Here is a 25,430-nt window from a genome sequence, read left to right as displayed (position 1 = left end):
TTGCTGCTGGGCCTCTAAGGATTTTTTAGCACTAGCTCAGTGCTCCTGCAGCACTTTGGTGATATTTGGGCAACACTGCTAAGTGGCAAATTTATCAGGTTTCCCTGAAACAAACACATTAAGGCTGTCTTCTTAAAAATCTTTTACTGAGAACAGCAGCCCCTTTGCCTGTCAAGATTAGCGGAAAGAATATGAATGTTGATGTCAGAAGTTTGAGTAGCTGCTTTAGGATCTGTCAAAATATCTAACTGGATGCCTGCTGAACATATCCAAAAGTGATTTTCAGACTTCAAACCATTAGCATCCAATCAGCTTTTTTCCAGAAACTGATATGGGACAAATCTCTCATTCAACCCCATTTACATGTGAAGTTAACACTTCTAAGTTTTGATACTGAGTCATTCATACAGGAAAAGGAACTTATTTTCCTGTGGGTAAGACGGATGCTCTTCAACCACTGCTGAATGGATTTTCTAACCTCAAACCTTGAGTCAAGTCTATTAGTTTTGCAACCAAGTAAAAATAGTCCTTAAGTAAAAGAAAATTATTATACTAAACCCAAAGGAAATTGAATTTCAATAGGAGAATAGTTGGTTAAAACAAATACAGAAAGCAAAATTAGTCTTTTTTACACAAACAATAAAGCAGTTACTCACAATTTCTATGTACATTACTTACATTACAAAGATTACCAGGCTGTTGCATTGCCAATTTTTTTGACATGAGTAAAGGATTTAATTAGATTCTAAGGCTTGGTGTTTTCCATATAGGATTAAGGATATTTAGTAAGACTTCAATAAAACAATTCTGTGGCACTCATTGCAATACTTTAATTAGAAGCAAAAGTATATGCCTGTCTGGGAACTCAGAGCAGGCAATGTTAGATCTCAGATGAGTAACTTTGACAGTTCTGAAACTGAACAAAACCGCACAAGGAGAAAAGAACAAGGAGAAAGAAATTGGCTAAGAAATACAGGTTGAGAAATGCACCTTGGGAAGAATATCAAGATGACACAAAAGAGATGTTCAAATAAACTGGGGGGGGTGAGGACCTTCTCATGTCTCTAAGTCTGAGGAAACTGTCCTATTATTTCTGAAGAGCACAGTGATGCTCTGCTGATATAGATGTGGGGTGCTCCAAGATAGCCGAGAGCTATGTCCAGCTTGCCAGGATAATTGATTAGTCAGTTTATTTCTCTTCATCCACAGAGGCAGGGATCATCTTGTGGTCAGAAGAATAATTCTGGTGGTGACAGCCTGTTCTTGGCTGCCTTTCACTTCTCCCCTCTGACATAATTAAAGCTGGCCCCCTTCCCATAGTGCTACGACAAAGCAGCCAGGAGAGCTGCAGCTAGGGGCAGGCTGTCTCTACTGAAGTAGCTCCTCTGGCCTGCTACCAAAGGGGCTCTAAAGCAAAGGGGCAGCTAGGAAAAGATGCATATGTTTTATTATTTTTTTCCAGGCAGAAGCCTCTCTTCAGCCATTTTAACTTAATTTTTTTCTCTTCTAGAAACTTCTTAAACATGATGATGAGCAGGAACAGATTTCCCATATGGAAAACCATGCAGACAAGGTAAGCATCAGGCAACAGAGAGCCTTGTAGCCCAGCAAAACAGGCAGAGTGTGCACTGCTGCTGTACAACTTACACAGTTAGACACAGCCAAACCTGCACCACATCATTAGTTCTATGATAGAGTGCCACTTGAAGGTTAAAACTGGCTCAAGTTATTTCTTGGAAATAATGTGAGTTCATATATCCAGCATTTCTTTGCTGCTGTTAGCTCATTTTTCAAAAACCTCAAACCTATCTCCCTTTGTCCTTTGAATGGTCTCTTCAGAGAAGTTTCAAGGTACAAAATGCATGAAATTATTATACTTCAAGCATTGCTGTCTGTCTTTCTAACCATTTTCTCCCTTTGGTGCCTCATACTAATATTCCCCAAGTAGAATAATACTTTTTTCCAGAACGTTACCTATGCTACGCAGACTGTTGAAGAATTGTAAAATAGGGTTAAGAAATTTTCACAATGGTTACCAAGCAAAAGATTCCTCCAAAGATTCAGATTGACACATTTGAATAGGATTAAAATTATCCATAGAATGAAATTTGCATCAAATGAACATAAAGAAATACATAGCATAATCTGGGGCTACTCTCTCTGGTTTTGCATGACTAGCAAATTTACTGGAATGCCCTTCAGTAATTCTTGTTTTGTCATTATTATTCAACATCATGAAGAGTCCTGCAGACTTACAAACTGGAGCTTTAAACTGATTTTATGGGGTCATAAAGCTGCAAAAAGAAAAGAGTTCATAGATTTCAGCAGCAACTTAGATAATGCAGGATCATACTTTATAAATGTAAAACAAAAGCGGTGGCTGATATCGATGCATGGTTTTCTACAGTCGCATATTGCAAATAGTTTCTGGGGTCCTCTGGTTTTAAACCATGAGACCACAGACAACCTACAAGACTCAGAGCCAAAACAATCACAGACTGAGGTGGAAGATTTTCTTTAAAAGAACACACTCATGATAAACTCATACGTAGGTTTAACACTGATATTAAGACACTTTTTCTTCTACTTTATCAGAGGTTTAGGTCACTTGCTTACCAAAACACAAGTCAAGAGTCCAAGTTCTCCAATTCACCAGGAACTTTACAGTTTGAAAGACAAACAGACAGGCAGATAGACGGAGACACAGACAGATAGATAGTACTTTACAAACTGTCGAAGAATACAAAATCAAGCAGATAAAAAGACTGGAGTTGTAAAGTTATGCAAATCTACCCAAATTGAGGTAGTTAAGGTCCAAGTTTCTGGAGATCTTCAGTTCTGCATTTTTGCACTAAAGTGCAGGAGATGCAAGTTGTTTCACAGGAATCTTCCCAAATCCACATGGCTTATCTTCACTGATACACTGCTTTCCCTGTTAAAACTCCTTAGACCTACTCAGAATAAAGTAACATTATATTTTCTGAATTGTTGTGACAAACCTGCTAGAGCAGAGCACCATCACTGACACCCATGATGTTGGTCCATTTGTCATCACTAGGGTTCTACCAAGTCTCTCCCACCTCCTCTCCCAGCAGCCCTGCTCACCTTTTCCCACTCGCGCTCATTGTTCAGTACTATCACGACCAGCCTGGGGTGTGCCTGATAACCATCTGCTGTGAAGGACAAATCTTTACCTTCCCAAGTCACATTCATCATAAACCTAGAAGGCAAAAGAAAGAAAAGAAAAGAAAAAGAAAAAAAAAACAGAGTTCATTGAAAAATTAATGAGCTGTCCAGCAGTTAATGAGCAAGCCAGTTCAGTCAGCAGAACGGCTGCTGAAACCCACACACCAGCTAAGGCTGCGAAAAGCCTGTGACTGCAGCATGGGCAGTCTGAGCACTTCAAGGCAAAGCAAAATTTTGTTTTCATATGGCCTGTAATGCAGACATCATTTTCAAAGCAGCTTCCACATTATGTATGACCTATGCAACCCAGGAATAATCTTTCTGGCACTTGCACAAAGTTTCCAGGTTTTCAGGACTATTTTAAACACATCTACATCAGTTCTGTGTACGATCATTGTCTCACTGAAGCAACAGCTAGAAGTAAGTGCACCTACCTTGGCTTCACCTGTTTAGACCTCCAAGAGTCCTGTCAGCCCTTCCCAGTATAGTAGCTGTAAACAGTGATTGTGTTTCACCTGAATTAATTCCACTAACAGCTCGACTTGATGATCTTCAGAGGTCCCTTCCAAATCCCACCATCCTGTAACTCTGATTCAGCCAAAACTAGACAAGAAAACTTTGAAGGGGCTGATAACATTTCAGTTCACTATTTCAAAAAGACAGAGGATGTTTTAAATGTTTGAGGGTGTTTGGGGTTTTTTGGTTGATTTGGGGTTTGGGTTTTTTGGTTCATTGGGGTTTGGGGGTTGGTTTGTTTGTATTTAGGCTAATTTTTAATGGCTTTCAAAATATATGCAAACTAATAAGTACTTTGGATAGAAGAACAATTAGAAGACCTCAGAATAAAACACACAGGAAGGAGGAGTATTCTAATGTTTTTGTTGAAGATGTGGGTTCCATCCCAAATTTCCTGTCTTTAGGCTTACCAGTTTGGATAATGAATCAATAAGGCTGTTTATTTACCACAAGCTCATTGTCCAGCTACAAAATAACACACTTATTCAACTGAATATTTGGTATGAATTTATGTCAACAGAAGGAAATTACTCAGTTACAAGAGATACCTCCCCTAAGCAGTGTCACAGTCCTGGAGTTTATCTTCTCCATTCTCCTGTATTGCCATGCTAACCTACGTGTTCTAAGGACGGAATTCTACTTCTTAGAAGCAATCCTGGCATTAGCAACAGCTACATCATCTCTACTGAGATATTGCTCTGACCTGGACTGTGCCTGCGAGGGACACTTCTGAACGCTGGTGAATACTACTGCAGGTTATATGAACAGCAGCCATGGGCAAGTGTTCAGCAGCTAGACACTGCAGTGAACCTGATTTACCCTTGGGTAGGAATCTCCCTAGACTCCATAGAACTGAAGGATAAGGTCACAAATAGAGAATTATGACCTGATCCTTCAGCTCGACAGAGTCCTATATCTTTTCCAGCCATAGATTTTCCCTCAAAGGTCTTAAATTCCTTATTGAGTTCATACTATTTTTAACACACTTTAGCTAGTTTTTCTATTTCCTGGTTAATATGCATAGTATTGAATTACTAACTGCTGCTTTCTATTAATCACTAAACCCTCTTTTCCAAAGCATTGTTCTCTTACTGACTCAGAAAAGCTGGGATTCTGACCCCCTAACAAACTTGACTTCCCTCAAAAATAATTTTCTCTCAAGACTTTCCCCAGATTTATAACATAAATCTGTATTTATATTTGCTCAAGTTCCACATAGCTTCAGTGTCTCTCAGTGAGAACAGATTGTTTCGACCGCTCCAGGGTCAGAAAGAGTGATGAGAAATTGCAGGTTTTATTTAAAGCACAAATACAGGGAACTTACTGCCAAGTCTGAACTAACACAGCACTCAGGTCAAGCTCTCCAGACTTCAATATTGAGAAAAATCTATCATTTTATACATTAGATGAAATTCTGACACCTAAGAAAATTAGGCATGAAGGGGGAGAGAGTTAAAGTCTGGTACTGGCATTCTTTGGTCCTGCTGAAAACAAGCCAAACCCCCAGATTGTCAATGTGAGTCTGACAGGGCTATCCCATGGGAAAGAAGTAAAACAACAGTTCAAAATTTTCAAGATCTCATGGCACTTCCAGAAGATAGTGTGCTCTGAACCCCAAATCCATCATCTGAAGTTAATTGCACTGAATTCTCAGCGTATTTGACTGAAAGGAATGCAGTCCAAGGTTTCACATAGGTGCTCTCTTTCTGGAATTCAGCTCAACAGTAACACAGACGGATGTATTTGGAAGAGTATTATTTAACTATTCCTCATTCATTGCTCTGTAGAAATACTGATTTACATGTTTGATTTTGTCTGGCCTTTTATTTGGCTATTTTTTAGTAGTAGCAGCATGGTATGCTCATGAACCTGACAGACAAAATTCTTCGGCTCCACATTCAAAGGAGAATGCTTTGTATTGATGTAGCTGCCTGAAAATCCCAATAGCAGAAACACACTAAATAAAAATATATAGACCCAGGAGAAATAATGGCATTGTATCATAACAGCTAATAATTAAATGTGCACTGCCCTAAACAGCCATAGTAACATCATTCAGCACCGTTATGACAGCAATTTGTAAATTCACCCATCGTAATAACTCATATTTTGTGACAGGCTTTCGGCGTGAAAATTTTCCCCTTGGCAGAATTTCGCTTTTCAGTTGAACTAATTTCCCATATATTACTTTTTTTCATCCAGCACTCAAAGAGCTTCCTTGGAATAAAGAGCTTGTTTGCCACCTTGGGACGTGGTGGCAAACCACCAAACAGAATTTGCTCGTGCACACATGTAGAACGCAGCACAATCTTCACTCTCTGTGGAAAATCAAATGCTTAGTGGCCCAAGGAATGAAATGCTCAGGAAGTTGTTACGAGGGGGAAACAAGGACAATAGTGGGAAAACATGCAATACTTGTACTGGTGCTTCTGCACCTTCCCTCCCAGGTTCCCTGGCAGTTTATGCACATCATCTCACAGGGACTGGCAGAAGTCACTTTATGTCAATAAAATCAAAAGCCAAGCATTTTGTCTCCTAAGGGCTGGACCACATGCAGGCTGTACATCAGGTTTTTGCATCCAGCTGGGTGAGTAATTACATAGCCAGTGGTGACTGGACTAGAGCTGAACCCTTCTTTAATGTAGTTTGGTAGGGTCACTACCCCAGATTTCAAACACCCTTCATCATCTTTTGGGATTAATATGCAAATCCTCTAGCCTGGAAGACATTCAAGGGCCATCACAAGATGCAGTGCTGTAGCAGCAGTGATTCTCATGTACTCCAGAAAGAAAAAGAAACAAAAATCTAAACTGAACTCAGGGTATACTATTAAACTGTGTGAATTTATCAGTCATTTAGCAGTGAAGCACATTTTGCAAGTTGAAAGGAAATAAAGTTCCTAATCTCTAAGTCTCTTAAAATTGTATTGTCTGAGTCATATGCAAAGGTATCAGTGTGTGACGCAGTCTGAGCTACCCCACTTTCCCAAACTGCAGCAATAAAAAGAACTTCAAAGAGATTCTTGTTTTCCCAAGCACACTCTTGGGTACAAAATTTATCAACTGCCTGTGTTCCTCAGAAACCAATACCTACAGTTTACATTCCTTTTTGAAATGTCTCTTTCTTTTTTTTTTTTCCCTCTCTGCACAAAGAACAGAAGTCCTCCTCTGCTTTTACTGGCCAAGATCCTACACTGCTCTACAAAAAAAAAATCATGTTCTTTTCTGCTCCTGGTTAGGAATGGTGGGAAGTATTTTTTTTATAGTTATTCTCCTAGACTTTTAAGTTTGGCCAAGATTAATTTTGTGCAAGGTGTCTCTGGCTCCTGATTTGGTCAAAGTATTTCTGAAGCAGTTTTGGCATTGGTGCTTGATTACTTGAGCTTGTTACTTTAAGGGGGCAATTCAGCATACATCTTTGGATTAGTAGTTAATCTGCTTTTCACACCTCATTAATGCTACAACCTTTGCAAAGACATGATAGCAGGAGGCCTTGTGATGGCATTGTGACACTGAAGTATTAATTAACTTTAGCAAACAGAAGTTTTTAAGATTCCCCAGGTGACACCTGTATGAAAAATAACATTGAGGGGGAGGAAAGGGCAGAAGCTAAGCTATTCTCAAGTTGAATGCAAAGTAGATTATCAAGTCCACACTGTATATTTCAAAACACCTTTAAACATTTATACAATTCTTTTTTGCTTCTCACCTTCCTCAACAAAACTGAAAAGAGACGTGATGCAGGACACAGTTCATACCGCAGTTACATCAAGACTTTGAAGTACCAAGGTTACAAACTGCTCTCAAGGTTTCCAGCTTAAATCTTACAGACTCAGAAAGATCAAGTAATTCAGATAAAGCTTCAGATTAATACTAAAACTTATCCATGTCAAAATTCTGACTCTATCCAGAAAGACTGAACACCTTTGAATACAGTGGGTTTTCCTATCCTGTAAATATTCTGTCACAACTTCACTGACTCTAATTTCCACTAACAAACGGGGGAAGACTTTGCCAACAGGATCAGACCTCAAGTTTTGGAAGACCTCAGCTGCTAAAAGACCATTTGCTAGAGGATCATATTGTAGAAACAGAAGCACCTTTCTGGCCAATCTCCTTACAGAAGTCATGGATCTTCTTTGTCCATAAGGTGCTTGGTAAGGAATTCCTATACTGTGTGAGAGCAGCTGAAACTCCAGCAAAGCCATAACCACCCCTGTAGCAGGATGTTTGAGCCTTTCTTCTTTTACGTTATACAACAGCAAACACTCCCAAATGGATCACTGTCATGAAAAAATACAATGGGGAAGGCAGAGGCATTAATGAAAAAGTATCACTCCTAAGGTACCTCCAAATAAGAGAACTTAGTTACTAGACCTGCAAAATAAAGCATGTGGCCTGATAGCCGCAGGAAATGGAAAGCCCACAGGACTCCTTGCTGCCATGAGTTCAGACCCTCATCCTGCAGCCTAGACCAGATAATCAGTCATGATAAATTCCTCAGGTGTCATCACTGGGGACTATCATTTTTTTTATTTAGTGCCTTCTTCACTGTGAGGCAATGCTTCAAAACCATGACAACCACCAGCAATAAACAGCAGAGACTTAGGGAAATTCAGGTTTCATAAAAGAATCTCTCCTCCTCCTCTCCCAAAGAAGGAATTTCCAATCTGTGATTTAAGGCAGATGAAGTGCCTCACAACCAACGTGTCATCTGCTGATATTTCTCTTTCCTACAAATAACATCAACCAACCGTTTTAATAATCTAGACAGTCAGCCTGTCTGGGCTTGGCATTCACCCAGCATCATACCTAAAAAAGCAGGAGTAAATCCAAATTTTGTCTTTTATTCTTTATCCTGTGGAGGCTCTGAACTGCTGAACTTCCTTATTATGGTTCTACTGTGAAATATGAAAGATACTTGTCAAAAGAAACCAGAAGACAAATTATTTATCATTAAGAAATGGATTTCTGAAAAACATCTACAAAATTAAATCAATAAATGCTGAATGGATAATGTGTGTTCTGAAGTACACAGAAAGAGAAGTAGTAGGTCTGAAGTAGAGCAGTATTAACCAAGGCAGTGATACATTTTTCAATCAGTGAAGGGTTTTTTTAAAGACAACTTTAGATCTTAGCCTCTGTAGGATTTATTTTCTAACTTCAAATCCTTTGCAGTGATGCAAAAATCCTCCTCTTCCTCTTCACGCATCATCCTCCTCCTCCTCACTTCCCCCACTTCTCTCTCTCCTGAATATAACGCAACGACGATACCCTGCTTTGGAGCTGCATCTCCCTCGGCCTTGAGCCAGCATGGATGAATAAAATTTTGGGAACAATATGCTCAGTGACTGTGAAAAAGGGATGGCATGCCAACTACTTGTACCTGCTGCCAGCTGCTCCTTAAAGCATTAGTTGCCACTAGGTCTGGAAAACTCATTTTGCCCCAGTTCTGCCAGACAAGTGACAAAATTCTTGGGGAGCTCTTCTAAAAGGGGGTCCAGGGGAGTGAGCCAAATCAGAAAGGGCCCAGCTCCCTGGGAACATGCTACAGATCAGTGGAACTAAACTCCTGAAGGTTTAGTGAGTTAACATTAGCAGTAACATTTCATTAAAAGGTCTAATATAATTACATTTTGCTGCAGCACCTCAGAAGCATCCCAGCCTCCTCCCCATGAAGCCTGCATGGGGATGGTGTATGCAGCATCTGCATCTCCATGAACTTTCTCTTGTATTTGGAATTTCAAGGCCTGCTTTCAGCCCTGAAGGCTGGTTCTGCTCAACTCCAGAACAAAGGCCATGATTGTTCTCTTATTTTAATTATTTTTTTTTTAAGTATTACAAAAGAAGGAAAATGTTCTACAAGACCCTAATCCAGGAACTCCTTGGTACCTTCTGCTTCCTAAACTGATCTAACCTGGGAGAAAATGGTGATAGGAATTTTTTATAATTCCTTTAATTAGTTCCTCAGCAGACAAGTACCATGTTGGGATCTTGGGTGGAGTGTTTTCCTCCACAACTCCTCTTCTGCTGCCAATGAACTTTAGTTCTACTTTTGGAAGAACATGACAAAAATTTCATCAGTTCATTTCTTGCTCTTTGATGCAACTATATGAGAAATGTCCTCATATTGTAGAAGAGGGCAATTACAGCACATGAATTAAAAGAAGTACAAATCTCTAGCTGTTACTGCTTAAAATCTGCTTGTCAGCAGTAAATTAGGTTTGTGTACCCCTGTGTACCAGTTCAGTTGCTACAACACTTTACTGCTGGATCTCCTGATCAGAAAAACATTCCCAAACAAATTAATGAGGCTTAGTGGGATCCTGACAAATTCCTTTCTTTTCTTGAGTATCTTCTCTCATATGTTTTTTCATGTAATCCAGGATATCTGAAATTAATTGCCAACACTCAATGTAGGACTCGCAGCTTGATCCTCTTTTGGAGACCCTTTCCTAAACATACTGTCCTCCCTGGAATCTGCTGCCCCCAGCATCCCTGTGGACTCAGCACTTCATGAAGGACTGCAGCTTTGTTCATGCCTCACCCATTAGGTGCATCGCCCTCCTTTGGATTTGATTTCATAGAGCAGCATTTACAGGAGAAAAGGAGCAGCAGCAAATCTAGCAGCATGCAAAACCTGAAGCTTCTTCAAGCTTTACAGTTACCAGAAATGAAACACTAAAAGTAACTGTTTCCCACCATAAAACATAACTCTCTATGTGGCTGCTAAGGCTTGGGTTAATCTCAGACTGTTACCTGTGTGCAAAGCACTCCTGTGAGCACACAGTGGTTCCAGGAGAACCTCATTGGGCTGACAAAATGGGAAAGACAAACTCCTGAAGAGTCTTAAGTGAAACTTTTTCTGAGCAGCAACTCTACTACTAGTGAAAACATATTTTGCTTCATGTATAATAAGTTAAATACTGATACATCTTCAATCATAGGATAAAGCAGATTATATCTATTTTTCCTAAGTCTTTTGACAGAAATTAAATGAATAAATCCTCTGTAAATTGGCTGTTGATCTGTAGGCAGAAAAAAGATTAAACAGATTTGCTGGATTACTCATCAAACCATTGTGTCCATTTAAACCCTGATTTTGCTTAAAAGAGGAAAATTTATTTGCTATTGTTAAAAGCTGGAATCAAAACATTAAACTTGATGAATGAATATCAGGACTAGTGAAACAGCATACACTTGCCCTCTGAAGAAGCAGCTGTCTCCTAGCCATGCTGTAAGCTAACGGCAGCACAACAGCAAGAACAAGAAAATTGACTCTGCAGTTGTCCATGGAAAGATAGCCACACTGGGTAGCACATTCCAAAACACTGCTCCCACCAGGTTTTAAAGCATGGTGCCCCACAGCAGGATCAACCAGTGCCTTTGTACCTGACCCTCTGCACTTCCCATTGCTCCTGCTCCCAGGCTCAATGATGATGGATAAAGGAAACTGCCTGGGAAGGGTATGAAAGGCCAGCCTGACCTGAGCCATTTGGACAATTCTCTAGCACTGCACCTTTGCTACTGAAAGGCGAGTCTCTGAATCCTGTGTATTGTTTGGTTGTAACTGGAAACTGAATGCAACAAAATACTACATGATAAACATCTAATTACCTAAGAACAGACAAATCTTTTTGCTTTTCAGGATAATGACAACAGAGCAACAGCTTTGTCACCTCCATCCATCCCTGTATGTATAAGAGTGGTTAGAAACATTGCTGTGAAATGTATCTCCAAGGGTTATAGCTTTTTCACACAACATGAATACTCTTCTAGACAAAGCAGAAGCATTTCTATTCTCTAAGCAGCAGCATTTTCCATGACGACTGGCAGGGTTGTTTTGTTTTGCTGTTTGTTTGCTTGGATGTTTTCCCTCTTTTGAGAGAAAGCAAGCATTTGTTCAACTGACATTGCTTTAATGGGCTCCTAATTCTATTTATCCTGCTGCACTAGTGCCAGTATTCCTCTGCCTTGAGAAAATCTGAGTCTTACAGAGATGGGAAAAGATAATCTGAACATATATGTATGTTTTTTAATGTACAGAAAATTATCTCTGTATTTGAAATCCTTTATTCATAGGGAAAACCTAGTTTTTCCATGTGTATCAGAAATTAACATTGTTCAAATCATCCCAACATGTAAAGCAAACCTGATTTATTTATTTTTTTCCCCTGGGCCTGGAAAGCCAGTAAAAGTATTTTAGAGTGGCAGTGACAAGGGAAGGGTGTAATATATACATATATATGTTCCAATCAATTTAATACTCAAAGGATTTGAGAAAGAGGGAGGAGGAGTTTTTACTTCATAGCTTCCTTAAAATGGGATTTCTTCATAAATGGAGATGAAAATCACTATCTAGATGTGGGAAGTCATACATAAAGCATTACCAACCTCCATTGACAAGCAAATCAGCTATTACAGCATAGCCTTTGAATACTACACTGGATTTAAAGCTGAATTAGACTGTCATTATAATAGATGGAGTCTAAGAATCCTGGGGTCTTGCTCCATTCTGGAGCTTGCTTTTGCTCAAGCACTACCTTACAGAGCCTCTTCCCTCCTTTCCACTGAGTTTGCTGCTGCTGAGTTTCCATGCAGTGTCCCTTTGTGCAAGCCCACTTCTCCAGCACTGATTTCCATCATGAACACAGTACAGCAGATCTCAGGTCTGTAAGCTGTTTACAATTACTTCAGCCCCTTTTATTGTGAAGATACTCTAAAATCCTTTGTCATGTTAGCTCCTAACACAGCATCATACACATTTATCTTGCAGTTAAATATACAAATCTGCACTACCTGTGACCTGAAAGAGTGAAGATTACCTTTCAGAACAAAACCCTAATTTAGGCATTGATTTCTCATGCAAGAAGAAACCTGCAATTTAGTTATGAGGATAAGAAAGCACAAGGTAGTTATGTAATTCACCTTGGCATGGAAAGACTGGTCAGCTCCCAGAGATTACTTAGCACTACTAAATGCTTTTCTTGCAGATTATATGTGACAAGAATAGTCTTGGGGAGTTATTACATAAGGACTATTTAAAGTTTATTCGTTTTAGTGTAATTCTGATATTTCTAAACTAAAACCAGCTGGCTTCTTGATCTTGTGGTGCTGGAGAAGCTCAAAGAATCTCTGGTATAGAAAATATATTCTCATTTCGTAGCTCAGTGTGTCATATTGAGAAGTGACTCTATTAACCACAGTGCACTACCTTACAACTTCACCTATTAATAATTTCTCTATGCATCATGCTCCACTCGCTGCAGAGTCTCTTGGTGAACTCTAAACTCACTGCTCTAACATTCACAATCCCTGTTCTGGCTGTCATGCAGATTTCATGAGAAAACAAAATGATAGTTTGAAGAAAGAAAACTTATGCCAACTACTGAATACCTAATTCAACCTACACTAGCGTATTACCAAAAGAAAGGGGCAGGAGTCCCCTTCAGAGGTTCGAGGTTTTGTGGCCCTTTGAAGTGAATCACAACATCTTTAAACACCAGCACTTCTGAAGCCAGACCACAATTTAACTTTCACAGAAAGTGGAGTTCAAATATCAGTAGTGGACTTCTTTGTTTGTTCAGATCCCACAGCTAAGGAGCAGATTTGATTACTGGGATGCCATTAGCTTTCACTTTTCTCTGGCATTGTCAGCACATGCATTAAGAAGAACCATGCAAGGATCGCATACTGGGTTCCCCTTCAACAGGTTGCACAGGAACATACCCAGGAAGGTTTTGGAAAGTCTCCAGAGGGACTCAACCCCCCTGGGCAGCCTTCTTCAGTGTTCCAGTACCCTCAAAGGAAAGAAGCTTTTCCTTCAGTTCAGTTGTAACTTCCTTGGTCTATTTTGTACCTCCTGCCCCTTGTCCTATCACTGGCTACCTCTGAAAAGAGCCTGACCCCACCCTCATGACCTCCACCCCTTTAGAAATTCATGGGCATTTATTAGATCCCTTCTCTATCTTCTCTTCTCCAGGCTACACAGGCCCAGGTATCACAGCCTCTCCCCATGAGATACTCCAGTCACCCTTGCAGCCTTCTGTTGGTCTCCCCCAAGTACTTCCCTGCCCTTCTTGAACTGGGGAGCCCATTAGATTCCAGATGCAGCCTCAACAGGGCAGAGCAGATGGGGAGGAGAACCTCCCTTGACCTGCTGCTCACACTCTTTTAATATGGCTGAGGATGCCATTGGTGTGGAGCCATGCTGGATCAGAAAGCCACCCCAGTGCTGCCTCCTGTCTCTCCCTGGGGAAGCTGGGGCAGCAGGAAAAGAGTCACAGAGTTTCTGCAATGCCTATGGTGAATTTGTACAGTTTTAGAGGCCAAGGCTTAGAAACAAGAAAGGGGAGACCAAAATAAAGTGAAAGCGTCATACAAAAGGCAAACTTTGGCCATGCTGTTTATAATATACATGTTTGATTAAAATCCATTTGCTTGGCAGTATTTGGCTTTTAAGAGAGGCTCTGAAGAATGCTGTGCACAAAGATGCCATTTTCATGGAAAACAACAACTGGTCCAGGACATTATATGGCAGTTAACTCCTTATCTAAATATGCACCTACATATCAGAAGACTAAAATGTTTTTCAATCTGCTACATTCCATTTTGTGCCAATTCCATTCTACTTTTCTGTTCAAAGTGTTTTGTCTGCAATGTTTGGTCAGAACAAATGTCATATATACTGCTTACTAGTTTCCATATGAGATATTGTAGGGAGCTATTAAAAAAATATTCAAGATTCCTTTTGCTTCCTCTCACAGACCAGATAAAGAAATAAATTACTGTGTATATTAATGTGTTATGCAGAATTTTATACAGAAGTAATCAGGAGCAACATGTTTGAAGAGGATAATTAAAGGGGGGGTGGGGATAGGGCAAGTAGTGGGGGGGGGAGAGAGAGGGGAACAAAAAAGGCAGGAAAGAATCTTGATTTAAACCTTGGCAGTTCCCATATGACAAACTGTTTTGAGAAAACATCCCTATCAACTTAGATTAATGCAGATTAATTTTTACAGTTATTCTAGTACAGGTGACAAAAATAAGATTCTCACAAGCAGAAGTGACAGATTCCAGTTATTAGGTGATAAAAGCTGCCTAACTAATCTAATATGTGTATAATTTCCAGGGACACCTCTTTATCACTGCCATCTTTTGTCTTCTCAAATATTACCAGGTTCATGTTGATGTGAATGCTTCAGGCACATCCTCCAGAGCTTTTTGGTGATTTTACCTTGTAGTTAAAGTACACAACAGCACAATTTTATTACTCAGCTTCACACCTTCTAAGATAAATTTCTGTCGTCTTTTGCATCGGATACAGAGCAATATTCATGCTCCACAGCACATAACATCATTTCCATGTGCACAATCATTGCAGCAGGTGCTCTTGGAGTCACCATCCCTAGAGGTGTTCAAAAACCATGTAGGTGTGGCCATGGTGGTCTTAGGCCACTGGTTGGACTTGATGATCTTAGAGGCCTTTTCCAACCAAAACTATTCTGAGATCGGAAAACTATTGCTTAAAAGGGCACGATGGTATTAATAAAACCCAATATTCCCCTTCAAGAAACATATAAAGGCAACATAAAGGAAAATTACCAAGGTTATGTAAGGAAAAAAGTCCAAACCAAGAAGCCTTACTTGTGCAAGGTGTGAGTTGGTCGGTCGTTTTTCTCCAGTTGTCCATAGCAGCTAGTTTTTGCTTCAGGAATGAAGGAGTATTTTTCCAGCATGGCTGATGCTGCAGTGGCAATAATTCCAAGGCCATCTCGTACCCGAGCTTCTAAACTGTAGTCCCATTCATCATAAGATGCTGAAATGAGTCCTGAAGGAAACTCCTTGGGAGTGATTTCTGTGTTACCACTAACCAGGCTGGGAACTATCCAAAAGAAATCATAGCCAGTAAGACCCAAGGAACGAGCCTCATCCAGTATATAGACAGCTTCATCCTTAGAACAGTAGAGCAGGATCACAGATGAATGGATCTTCTTCAGCTGAATCTGTGTCTTGGCATCTCCAAAAGCGGTATCAAGTATGATGACATTCTGCATGTCCCAGCCCACAAAACTATTTTCCACTGTGGTCTTAATGACATTGATGAAGTCTCGATATCCAGGGAAGGTGGTGGTCACCAGAGAGAACACATGCCAGTCATAATCTTGCATGATCTTCAGCATAATGATGGCTTCTTGCTGGATGGAAGCCCCAAACTGGAAGAATGTGGACATCACATCCTAGAACACCAAACACAGTAAAAGATTACTAATTATGTATAAGTCTGAAAGGAATAGAATCTCTAATTCTTGTGTTCTCCTTGGTCCACCATGACTACCAAACATTCATTGCATTCCAGTTCTGTGTCTTATCATAATTATATGATTAATATGTGAGACTGATCATAAGTACTACAACTAATTAAACTATTTGCCATAAAGTGACAAACCAGTAGGAAATTTGAGTGCCTGATCACTTGAAGACAATAAGTCAAATCAGTATTTACTGAGAAGACTGCCTAGAGACAGCCACCCACTGTGAAACAGCTCATCTCCAGCAGGTAGCTTTAGTTTCATGAAAGATATTAGGAATGAGACTCAACAAATTCATACCAGCCTTTAGTTACAACAGAAATAAATTGCAATGCACATGCTGTATCTATATGAAGAAGTTCTGTATTCTAGACCTAGTGTCAGAGGGATACTTCATTTCTACAGGTTCACTGGACTTGGTGGAAGCTGTCAAACTCTGAAGAAGTAGATTTATTACCCTCAGGTACTGAGTTAACTACCATCCGTGAGCTCACTACTGATCATGCTCCATTCAGAGTACATGGCCCATTGATGTCCAACTTAGAGTTGACAGGACAGCAGTGCAGGGATAACCAGCAAGCTGGTGGTGTCCTCATGAAAGGACTTCAAGGGAAGTAATATTTGTCTTAGGCTTTTAGAGCATTGATAGCATTTTATACAGCATAGGGGCAGGTGCTTCATATTAACAACATCCATCAGAAAAAGGCCACAGTATTTTGTTGGCACTAAATTTATGAATATTTACATTGGTCTATTTTACCAAGCTGCTATTAAGATCTAAATTTCTTTTTTAATTTCACATTCTAGATTTCTATACATCACAATTAGAGTACCACCAACACCATACACAGGAAGCTATATAATTCTTTGTTTTCATTTTGCTTCAGTATTTATTCCTGAACTTGTGTGTACCATTTTCAGATAGATAAAGGTTGAACTCCCGCTGCAAGAACAGCTTTTGATTTAAAAATAAGATATTAACCATACATGATTTCTTGTGCAGCCTTTACAGGAAAGACACACAGAGTGTTTTTAATTTAAAGAGGTTCATGAATGTGGTTGCAAACAGCTGTCCTGTTTTCACTTGCAGGGCACAGAACCAGAATAATTAACTTAGGTTTCACAGCAAAGTGGTGTTAAACTTCCAATTGTTAGTGGGTAACTTAGCTCTACAAGTTCTGCATTTTATCTACAGAAAACTATTCAAAGCAAACTGAATGTCTACATTTTTAATAGAAAGATTGTTATCACTTGTCAAGTGTTAAGAACCTGACACCAGGATTTTATATAGTTTGATAGCAATAAAAGGCTTACACCTTGGGTCAGATCCTGAATGCTGATCTTGAAGGTACAAAATACAAACTAGTAGTGGTAATGAAATAATCTGTCATGGCTTCCTTGGTACCTCAAAGATGGCATTCTGGATGCCATCTGAGTACCAGATCTGAAGTGGGTTTGGGTTATTAAAGATAGTGAATTAGGAAGATTTGATTGCTGAAAGCATCAGGTGCTGGTGACCTGCACTGTATACTTCAAAATAACTTAACAAACAAGCTTTTCATCTGGGGACATTTACAGCTAAAGAAGTCCAGCTCATAGAAAATCTGCTCAGAGTCAGCATTTAATGGTTTAATTACTGATCTACAATTAAAAAGTAAATTAGGTATCTAGATACAGTGCCATGAACCCAAGTTTGATGTAGCTTCCTAATTGAACATTAAGAAATTTCATAATGCAAAGTTAATTGCTTTGATTTTCTTCTCCAGCTCTTACCTTATATTATTTTTGTATTTGTGATTGGGCCAAATAACAATAAACATAAGTAAAAAACTTGTAATAAATTAACCAGATTATTTCCATCACATCCTTTCACTCTACCCCATTTCTATATATCATTTATGGCTACTAATGTAGTGGAATAATTCTTTCAAACAATACATACATCATGGTCCTTCATGCATCACATGGAACTTCTCCAGTAACACAACTGAAGACTCCAAGGGCCACAAACAATATACAAGGACATTCCCAAGTGTGGCCTATCTAGTAAATATAGATATATTTATCTTCTTAACTTAGAGGAGGTCCTATCCTCTTCCCTGGCTATGAACTTTGTCTTGTGCACAACAGCCTCTGTCAGCTTTACAGGAATCTGACAACAAAGAAAAAGTACTAAGCATAAATCCTTTCCTTTTGCAAACATTTTGTTAGAAAAAATAGTTTATGAAAGGAGTTTCCATTAAATATTCTTTTAAAGTTCACATTCTTATTACATAAATCCATTTCACATGATTGTGAATGTGAACTTTAGTCAAAATCAGGCAATGGTGAACAGAAAAATCATAATTATATGGTGAAAATAACTCTGGGTTCAGAAAAAGTGGTCTCAGCTACTGAGAATATCGGTGGAGGAAGCAAGGAAGCTGTACATTTATACAGTGCAAGAAACATTTATACAAAGGAATTCCACAGGTAAAACTCAAAACATGAAAACCCTAAAATGTTGAGAGTAAAAATTTAGTGAGAAATAGTTATGGAAATGATTAACTAATGCTTTAGTTGATTTTTTTCTGGTTTAGCTTCTCAGCTGGATTTTACCACAACCATGGAAATAAAACACAGCAAAGAAGAGAAAAAGAACAAATGGAAACTTTTTGTTTCTGACTAGCTTATGAACATAGAGTTGATAGCAAAACATTTCCCCATACATTGCACAACAGAAGGAAGTAATCCTTCAGTTGCTTCTTGCTTAACATTATTCTTTAATGTTGTATACAAAATAACATTCCAGGACAGAGCACTTCATCGTTCCCATGCTTGTGCACAAAACAAGGTAGCTCTCCCTGGTGCTGTCATTTCATAGATTAATATATTAGGATAAGTTGCTTTTTAATTAGCGTATCAAGACTATCAATCTGTCACTGTTGTCAGAACTGCACATTACACTTCCCCAGTTCCAGCATATTACAGGAATATTTCTCTTGAAACCTCATCCTGAGTTATTTTCATGCCATCTCAGTTTCCTAGCTCCAGTTTTTCCAAGAGATCAGCAGGGCCATGCTCGCAGCTGCTGTAACAGCCGAGGTAAACCCTGACAGGAGTTTATGCCTACTAGGCAAAAAGCTGCAAGAGTTGGTTAGTTAATGCAAAAAACATTTACTATCTAAAATAGCATACCTTTTGTTAAATCAGAACAAAATACTAAACCAAAACAAATGAGGGGTCAATAAAAAGCCAAACTGATCGTTCACTTGGCAGAGTTGTTAAGGAGAGTCATTCACTGGTAAGAATACATTATGACAAGAAACAAGAAACAATATGAAACACAGATTAAAAAGCAATCCACAGGATGATTTCATTCATTTTAAAATAAGATTATGATGACAGGACTGCAAGTAGGACTTTAACATGATCATAATTACCTCATTCTTATTCACTCTGTATCTCCTGCAGAGATACAGACAAAACTGTTTTGCGCCTATCTTACACCACTGCAGTTTAGAATTTCCATTTTTCTAACAGATTTAGGACATGTGGTGCAAGCTCTGCATATACAATGCAAGCTGTTTCCTGTTTAATGAATTACAGGAGTTATTTGGCATTTTTATGAAGACTGGGGATACTGAAAGCCAGCGATTAGTCATGAATTGAAGCTGAATAATTCAGCATCACATCAAAAATCTACAGAAGGAACTTATTTGTACCAATCTCGAATGTAGGCAAATAATGTGGCTTGCAGTGTGTTAACTTCATACCCTTTTTCTTGGATTTCTTGAAATGATGTAGTGATCCCCTGGCAAATGTGAAGTGAATTGTGTTTACCTGTCATGACTATCTAGGTCTCAGCTATACAGTTTCCCTTTGTGGTACTACACAGAGCCAGGCAAAAAAAAAGAATAAAAACCCAGTAAATGCAAACACTGAAGTGCAGGAGCTGAAAGGAAACCTCTCCTCCCAAGATACCCTGCACATTTCTAAACTCTTAAGTTATTAAATTTCTGCTTCTATTCATTAACAGTATAGAACATGCAATTCCCAACACAAACATCTCACTAAGGCGCCCAGGGGAAAAAACCTCCCCCATTATTACCATGGGAGCAATTTAGGGGAAATTATACAAAATTATGTACGTTCAGGCAAAGCAGAGCAAATGTGAGGGTGGAAATAATTTAGTAATTATTGCAAACAGCAGAAAAGACTTGCTTCCCAAGGACCTGTCACCTCTCTGGCCTGAGACACGGCAAAACCACACAAGATCCATGCCTGTGGGTCTCTACTGATACCAAGCTCTCCATTGGGAACTATGTTACTGCCCTCATGTATGGGCTATGGAGCTTCCCAGGCCCCAGGCATCCCCCAGCAAGGACCATTGCCCCATGCAGAACCCCCCAGCTGCTATTAGTCTGAGAAAGGCTGCAGTACAGCCCATGCCCAGCCCTAGTGGGGTTGCATTTGCCTGCTGCACTTGAAGCCTGACCCATTCCCCTGTCCTTGTTAGCAACTCCCAGCCTTCTCAGAGCATGTGCTGAGCTGGGCGGGAGAGAGGAGGGGGAGGCAGAGCATGGGCTCTGTGAAGGAGGGCACCTGGGCTCTGTGAAGGAGGGCACCTGGGCTCTGCAGCCCCTGCACAATACATTTTAAGTTCTCCAAATCTGCCCACATAGACCTGTGAACATATTTCACCATTTGTCACCGAGAAGACCAAGGCTTTCTAGCAGAGTCAGAACAGGGATGGAAATTTTGTTACTATAATTTAACTGGTGCAAATGCAGAGCCACACAAGGCATAAAGGTCAGCAAAAAGGACAAACCAAGGCCTTACTTTTAAAATAAAAAGTTTGCTCTGGGAGAGGAACACAAGTTAGAAAAGGGCAGTAGCAAGCAAGGGAATACGTTACAGCTTTCCAACATCTGACATGTCCCCTTTTATTATTTCAAGGAATAAATATCAGAGAAACATGGTTTTGAAAGGTTAGCACCAGCTTAATCAAGCATGTTCTTTCCCATTTCCAGAGGGAGCCTTCAGGGATTCATTTTGCAGAGGCTTCTATATTTTCAGGTCATGGTTTTACCCTAAGAATTTTGCCAGACAAGAGATAGGTTTTGTGTTCTGTTTTGGGGTTTTTTCTTTAATATATCAATTTAATTTTACACTACCTGTTTGGCTCATCTGGTCCTGCTACAAGAGTTGAATTGTGTCACTATTTTTTCTCTATATCAGGCTAGAAAATAAACAAATGCAAAGGAACAAGAATATGGCTTCTACAGATTATTGCAGAGTCCACTGGGGTTTGATCCTTTACATACTTTGAATAATACAGAATCATGTCCAATAAATTGAAGAAACTCAACATGCTATTATAGTGAAACACCAGTACTAAATTAAAGAAGGCAACTAGTTTTGCACAGAGTTCATGAACCATTGCCTGGGCTGGAGCACACCATATGGGTTTTCAACACATCATGAATTGTTCAAACACTGGAAATTGTGGTGTCTCAGCTTGTCTCTCCTGTTAAACCAGGACAAACAAGTGAAACATGCTTTCAATGGCTGAAATGACACCAACAGCCTGTGACCAAACTGAAAAGGCTCATGCAGACCAACAGAGATGATTCATAATATGCCTCCTTTCTAGGTAAAATTCAAATTCCACAGTTACAGAAATGTCTTAACCTTGAATATTTTCATGAGGAAGGCAAACTTGTGGTTCTGTTTGGATGAGTACTAGCTATTTCACAGCTTTTGGGGTGAAAGGGAATCCCAGTGTGCAAGAAGTAGAGTATTGGTGTCTGCAAGGAAGATAGGGGAGAATAAAAAGTATTTTCAGGCAAATTCTATTTGCTTTGTATGTTCAAGTACTTCTTCAACACATAAATCAATCCCTCCAACCTGCACAAGATCATGTGTTCCTGTACATGAGTGCAAAATGTTAGCATCATCACAAGATATTTTTCCCTTATGGAGAAGATGAGATCTGTACAAGTCTTTTACTTCCTGTAAGTATTTCACCATGAAAAGAAACATGGAAAAATTAGTGTGACCTAATATATCATTTAGCAAGGAGTGTCATTTCTCTTATGCCACTTGGCATGACTGCAGAGAAACATTTTGCCATTTCTTAAACTTAGGTGCCTGATTTGCTCACGGTTTGTACAAGCAGCATCCTCCTGCTTTATTCATGTAATTAGTCAGCACTAAACTGACGCAAGTAAATAGTCTCTTGAAGAGCCCAAAAATACTTCATCTTCCATGGGAAAATGACTTTAAATTAGCCATGCAGTACATCTTTCAGCTCAAGGAACACCTGAGTTCACACAGAGAGCTCTTCAAACAGTTGTTGTGAATGATGGGAGAGCAATCAGGAAAGTTAATGACTTTTCAAAGACAGGGAAGGCAATTGCTGTGAAGATACTCTAACAATACTGGTGAAAGGAATTGGCTTTCTGCTGTATGGGAACTTCCATCTACCACCAATTCACATTTGGTACATCACAACAAAGTTGTGGTGATGGCATTAGAAGAAAATAGGGTCCATTTTCTGTTCTCCTCACAGCAAAGTGAGAAAGTTTAGGATGAACTGTTCTGTACGAGGTGGCTAACTGGATGAGAAAAAAACTAAACAATGAAACAATGCTATAAAATGAGGAAGAAAGAAACCACAAAACTTTCAAAATGTCCTGGCTGGAAGGAAGAAGGTCTAGAGACATTTTCAGAAACAACAACAAAAGAATCATTTATCAGAATTATAGAAAGCTTTTCACCAGGTAACAGAAATAAGAAATATTAAGAGCTCATCAGTAAACTTGTGAATTAGCCCAGTAAAAGGCCAAAGGATAGAAATGGGCATACAAGGATAGGAAAAGCCTGGATTACTTTCCTCTCCTACTACTGGTATTTCAGAGTAACTCCCATCATAATTCAATTCTAGAAATAAAATACCACAAAGACATAGGATGGATAAAGGATACCAGCCAAGTGAGCAAGACAGGTTTCTGGAAAACAAATCAAACTCTTGGTACCAAGACAATTCATCCCTGCTATCACACTCTAATATTCGCACTGGGAACATTTACCAACACTTACACCATTTCCTATCAGGATTGAGATATTACATATTTTACTATCAAAAAACCCATGCTGGGTTATGCACAATTTCTCATCCTCATCAAGTTTCAGTCTGTGACTATAGAGAATTATCTATCAAATCAATTAGTTCATTCACTTTGAACCACATCAGCTCCCATAAGACCATCAGAGGTGGGCTTCTCCTGATTTATGGGCAATCTGGGCAACTTTAATGAATATAAAGGCAAAGCATTTAGGTTAGATTGAAGTATATTATTTCTTGGAGCTGATAGCAAGCTCTAATTATAAATCTTGACAACAACCCTGCTGCTAATGGCCAAGCTTGCTGAAAATAACCTTGTAGAGGTTATAGGTTGCATAGGTTATAAGAACCCCCTGATAGGTAGGTTTCAGAACAGGCAGATGGACAAAAGAAGAGTCTAAAACTTCCAAGGAATTCCAAAAAGAGAAAGGAATGAAAAAGCAGTGGTTTATCTTCCTCTTTCAATAAAAAAGAGAAGCTTGTTCATATGCAATTTTTACATTTGCAACAAATAATATTTAATTCTAATACTTCAGCCCTACTGCCCCAAAAGGTCCTATCACTAGTCTTTAAAAAGCACAGTGGCCACATTTTGCCTTGATTAACAGCATTTTACATTATCAGCCTTTATTTTTTTTTCCAAAATCAGTCACCCAAATGACTTTTACTCTTCCCCAGCTATCAGTTTAAACATGCACACAAGTTACTCTCAGCCACCCACAGAATATGCTAGAATCCACTTTACTTGACATCTTTTGGGGTACCTGCTAAATTAAAATATGTAGATTTGATAACTTTTTTTTTTCAGTGTAATGCTAATATTTTAGCTGAACAAAATGTAATGAGTTTATATTACTATTGCTGTGGAATCAAAAAAAAAATGTAAGTTTCTTGATTAGCTTTGAAAATTGTCAAGGATCAATGCTATGCAATAATTCATCCTCAGGACAAATTTTGATTCCAGCTGCGTGGTATCTGAGCAGTTCTCTTAACTGTAAGGTGACACTACAGAGCAATTTAGAGATGGGTTGCATACTTCCAGCCTAAAGAAAAAGTAGTTATGAGAATTTAGAGTTGTTGAGGACAAGTGTGATTCCCTGTCAGTCTTGCTATCTGATTTAGTACAACTATTGCACAAGAAAACCCTGCAATGACTACTTTCAGCTCATGAATAAACAAAATTTGTGACAGGATTTTCGTATATTTTTGACATTAGAAGCTTTAAAACCAGCACCATCCAAATTTATTAACCCTGTAAATGGAATCAAAATTTTACTTACCTACAATAGCACTTAAATATGCTACAGACAAGAACCCAGCATTAAATCCAGTATCAGCAACAATTTGTCATTTAATGGCAGCTGAATCAAGCCAAATAGGCTGCTTACTTATAGCATGTATATGCATGTGTGCATAAATGCCAGACATAGAAAGATATGCATAATTAAATAGCAATAAAAATGCCTCAAGACATCATCTCCTTATCTGAAAACATTTGGTCTCAATTGAATGGTAAAATACTTCTCACTTGCGTTGATGATGAGAAGCCAGAAAACCATTAACTAAGTCATTTCCATATATCTACACTTAACAACTGAAAATGAAGGCAACAAACAACCTCCCCCTCCACCCACTATCACCAAATGGTGAGCAAATAAAAGAAATATAAAGCAAATTTATTTTCTACTCTGTGTTTTTCCTTCATGAGCTAGGACTCTGGATTAGCCACCTCTGTGTAACTAGCCTGCTTCAGCAGCACTGAACTGAAGAGAGAACTCCAACAGCAAGAGGCTAGTGGGCAGGACAAACAGGCAGACAGATGGGCAGGAAATTTTTTAAGGGGAAAGCTGAGCAGAGTTCAAGGAGTCATTCAGAGCAGCTTTCCATGGCAACAGAGATTTGTAGAATATATCCAAGTAGCAGAATAAGACGATTGCAAGACAAGAGATTCAAGAGTTCCAATCTCTTCAAGAAGGCATATGCATTTTGGTTCCCCAGGTAGTTTGGGTGCTCAAAAAGAAGCACAAATCTGACTCACCTGCCTTTGGAAGGAAAAGCCACAAAACCATCATTTTTCAAAATACTCAGTGTGCTACTCTGCTCTTCTGTTCACTCAGTAAGTATGAAGAAGTGTAGGCACTCCAGGGAAATACTATTTATGCTTTTATTACAGAATTAACCAGGTTGGAAAAGACCTTCAAGATCATCAAGTCCAACCTATCACCCAACTAAACCATGGCACTAAGTGCCTCATCCAGTCTCTTTTTAAACATTCCCAGTGATAGTGACTCCACCACCTCCCTGGGCAGC

At 39.2% G+C, this 25,430-nt stretch overlaps 1 protein-coding gene across 3 annotated transcripts in view; it reads right to left on the bottom strand.

Annotated features, from left to right (window-relative positions):
• Positions 1–25,430, bottom strand: part of GRIN2A (glutamate ionotropic receptor NMDA type subunit 2A) — a 175,738-nt gene that overhangs the window by 64,682 nt on the left and 85,626 nt on the right. For all 3 annotated transcript variants that reach the window (XM_054180626.1, XM_054180627.1, XM_054180625.1), the window contains exons 4-5: positions 15,348–15,940; positions 3,106–3,220 (exon numbers count right to left, since the gene is read on the bottom strand). In XM_054180626.1, coding sequence (XP_054036601.1) covers positions 3,106–3,220; positions 15,348–15,940 — 708 coding nt within the window. The remainder of the gene's footprint in view (positions 1–3,105; positions 3,221–15,347; positions 15,941–25,430) is intronic.

Source organism: Dryobates pubescens, chromosome 4 (genome assembly GCF_014839835.1).
Source record: "Dryobates pubescens isolate bDryPub1 chromosome 4, bDryPub1.pri, whole genome shotgun sequence".
In the NCBI taxonomy this organism is placed as follows: domain Eukaryota; kingdom Metazoa; phylum Chordata; class Aves; order Piciformes; family Picidae; genus Dryobates; species Dryobates pubescens.
This window is presented reverse-complemented; position numbering and strand designations above follow the sequence as displayed.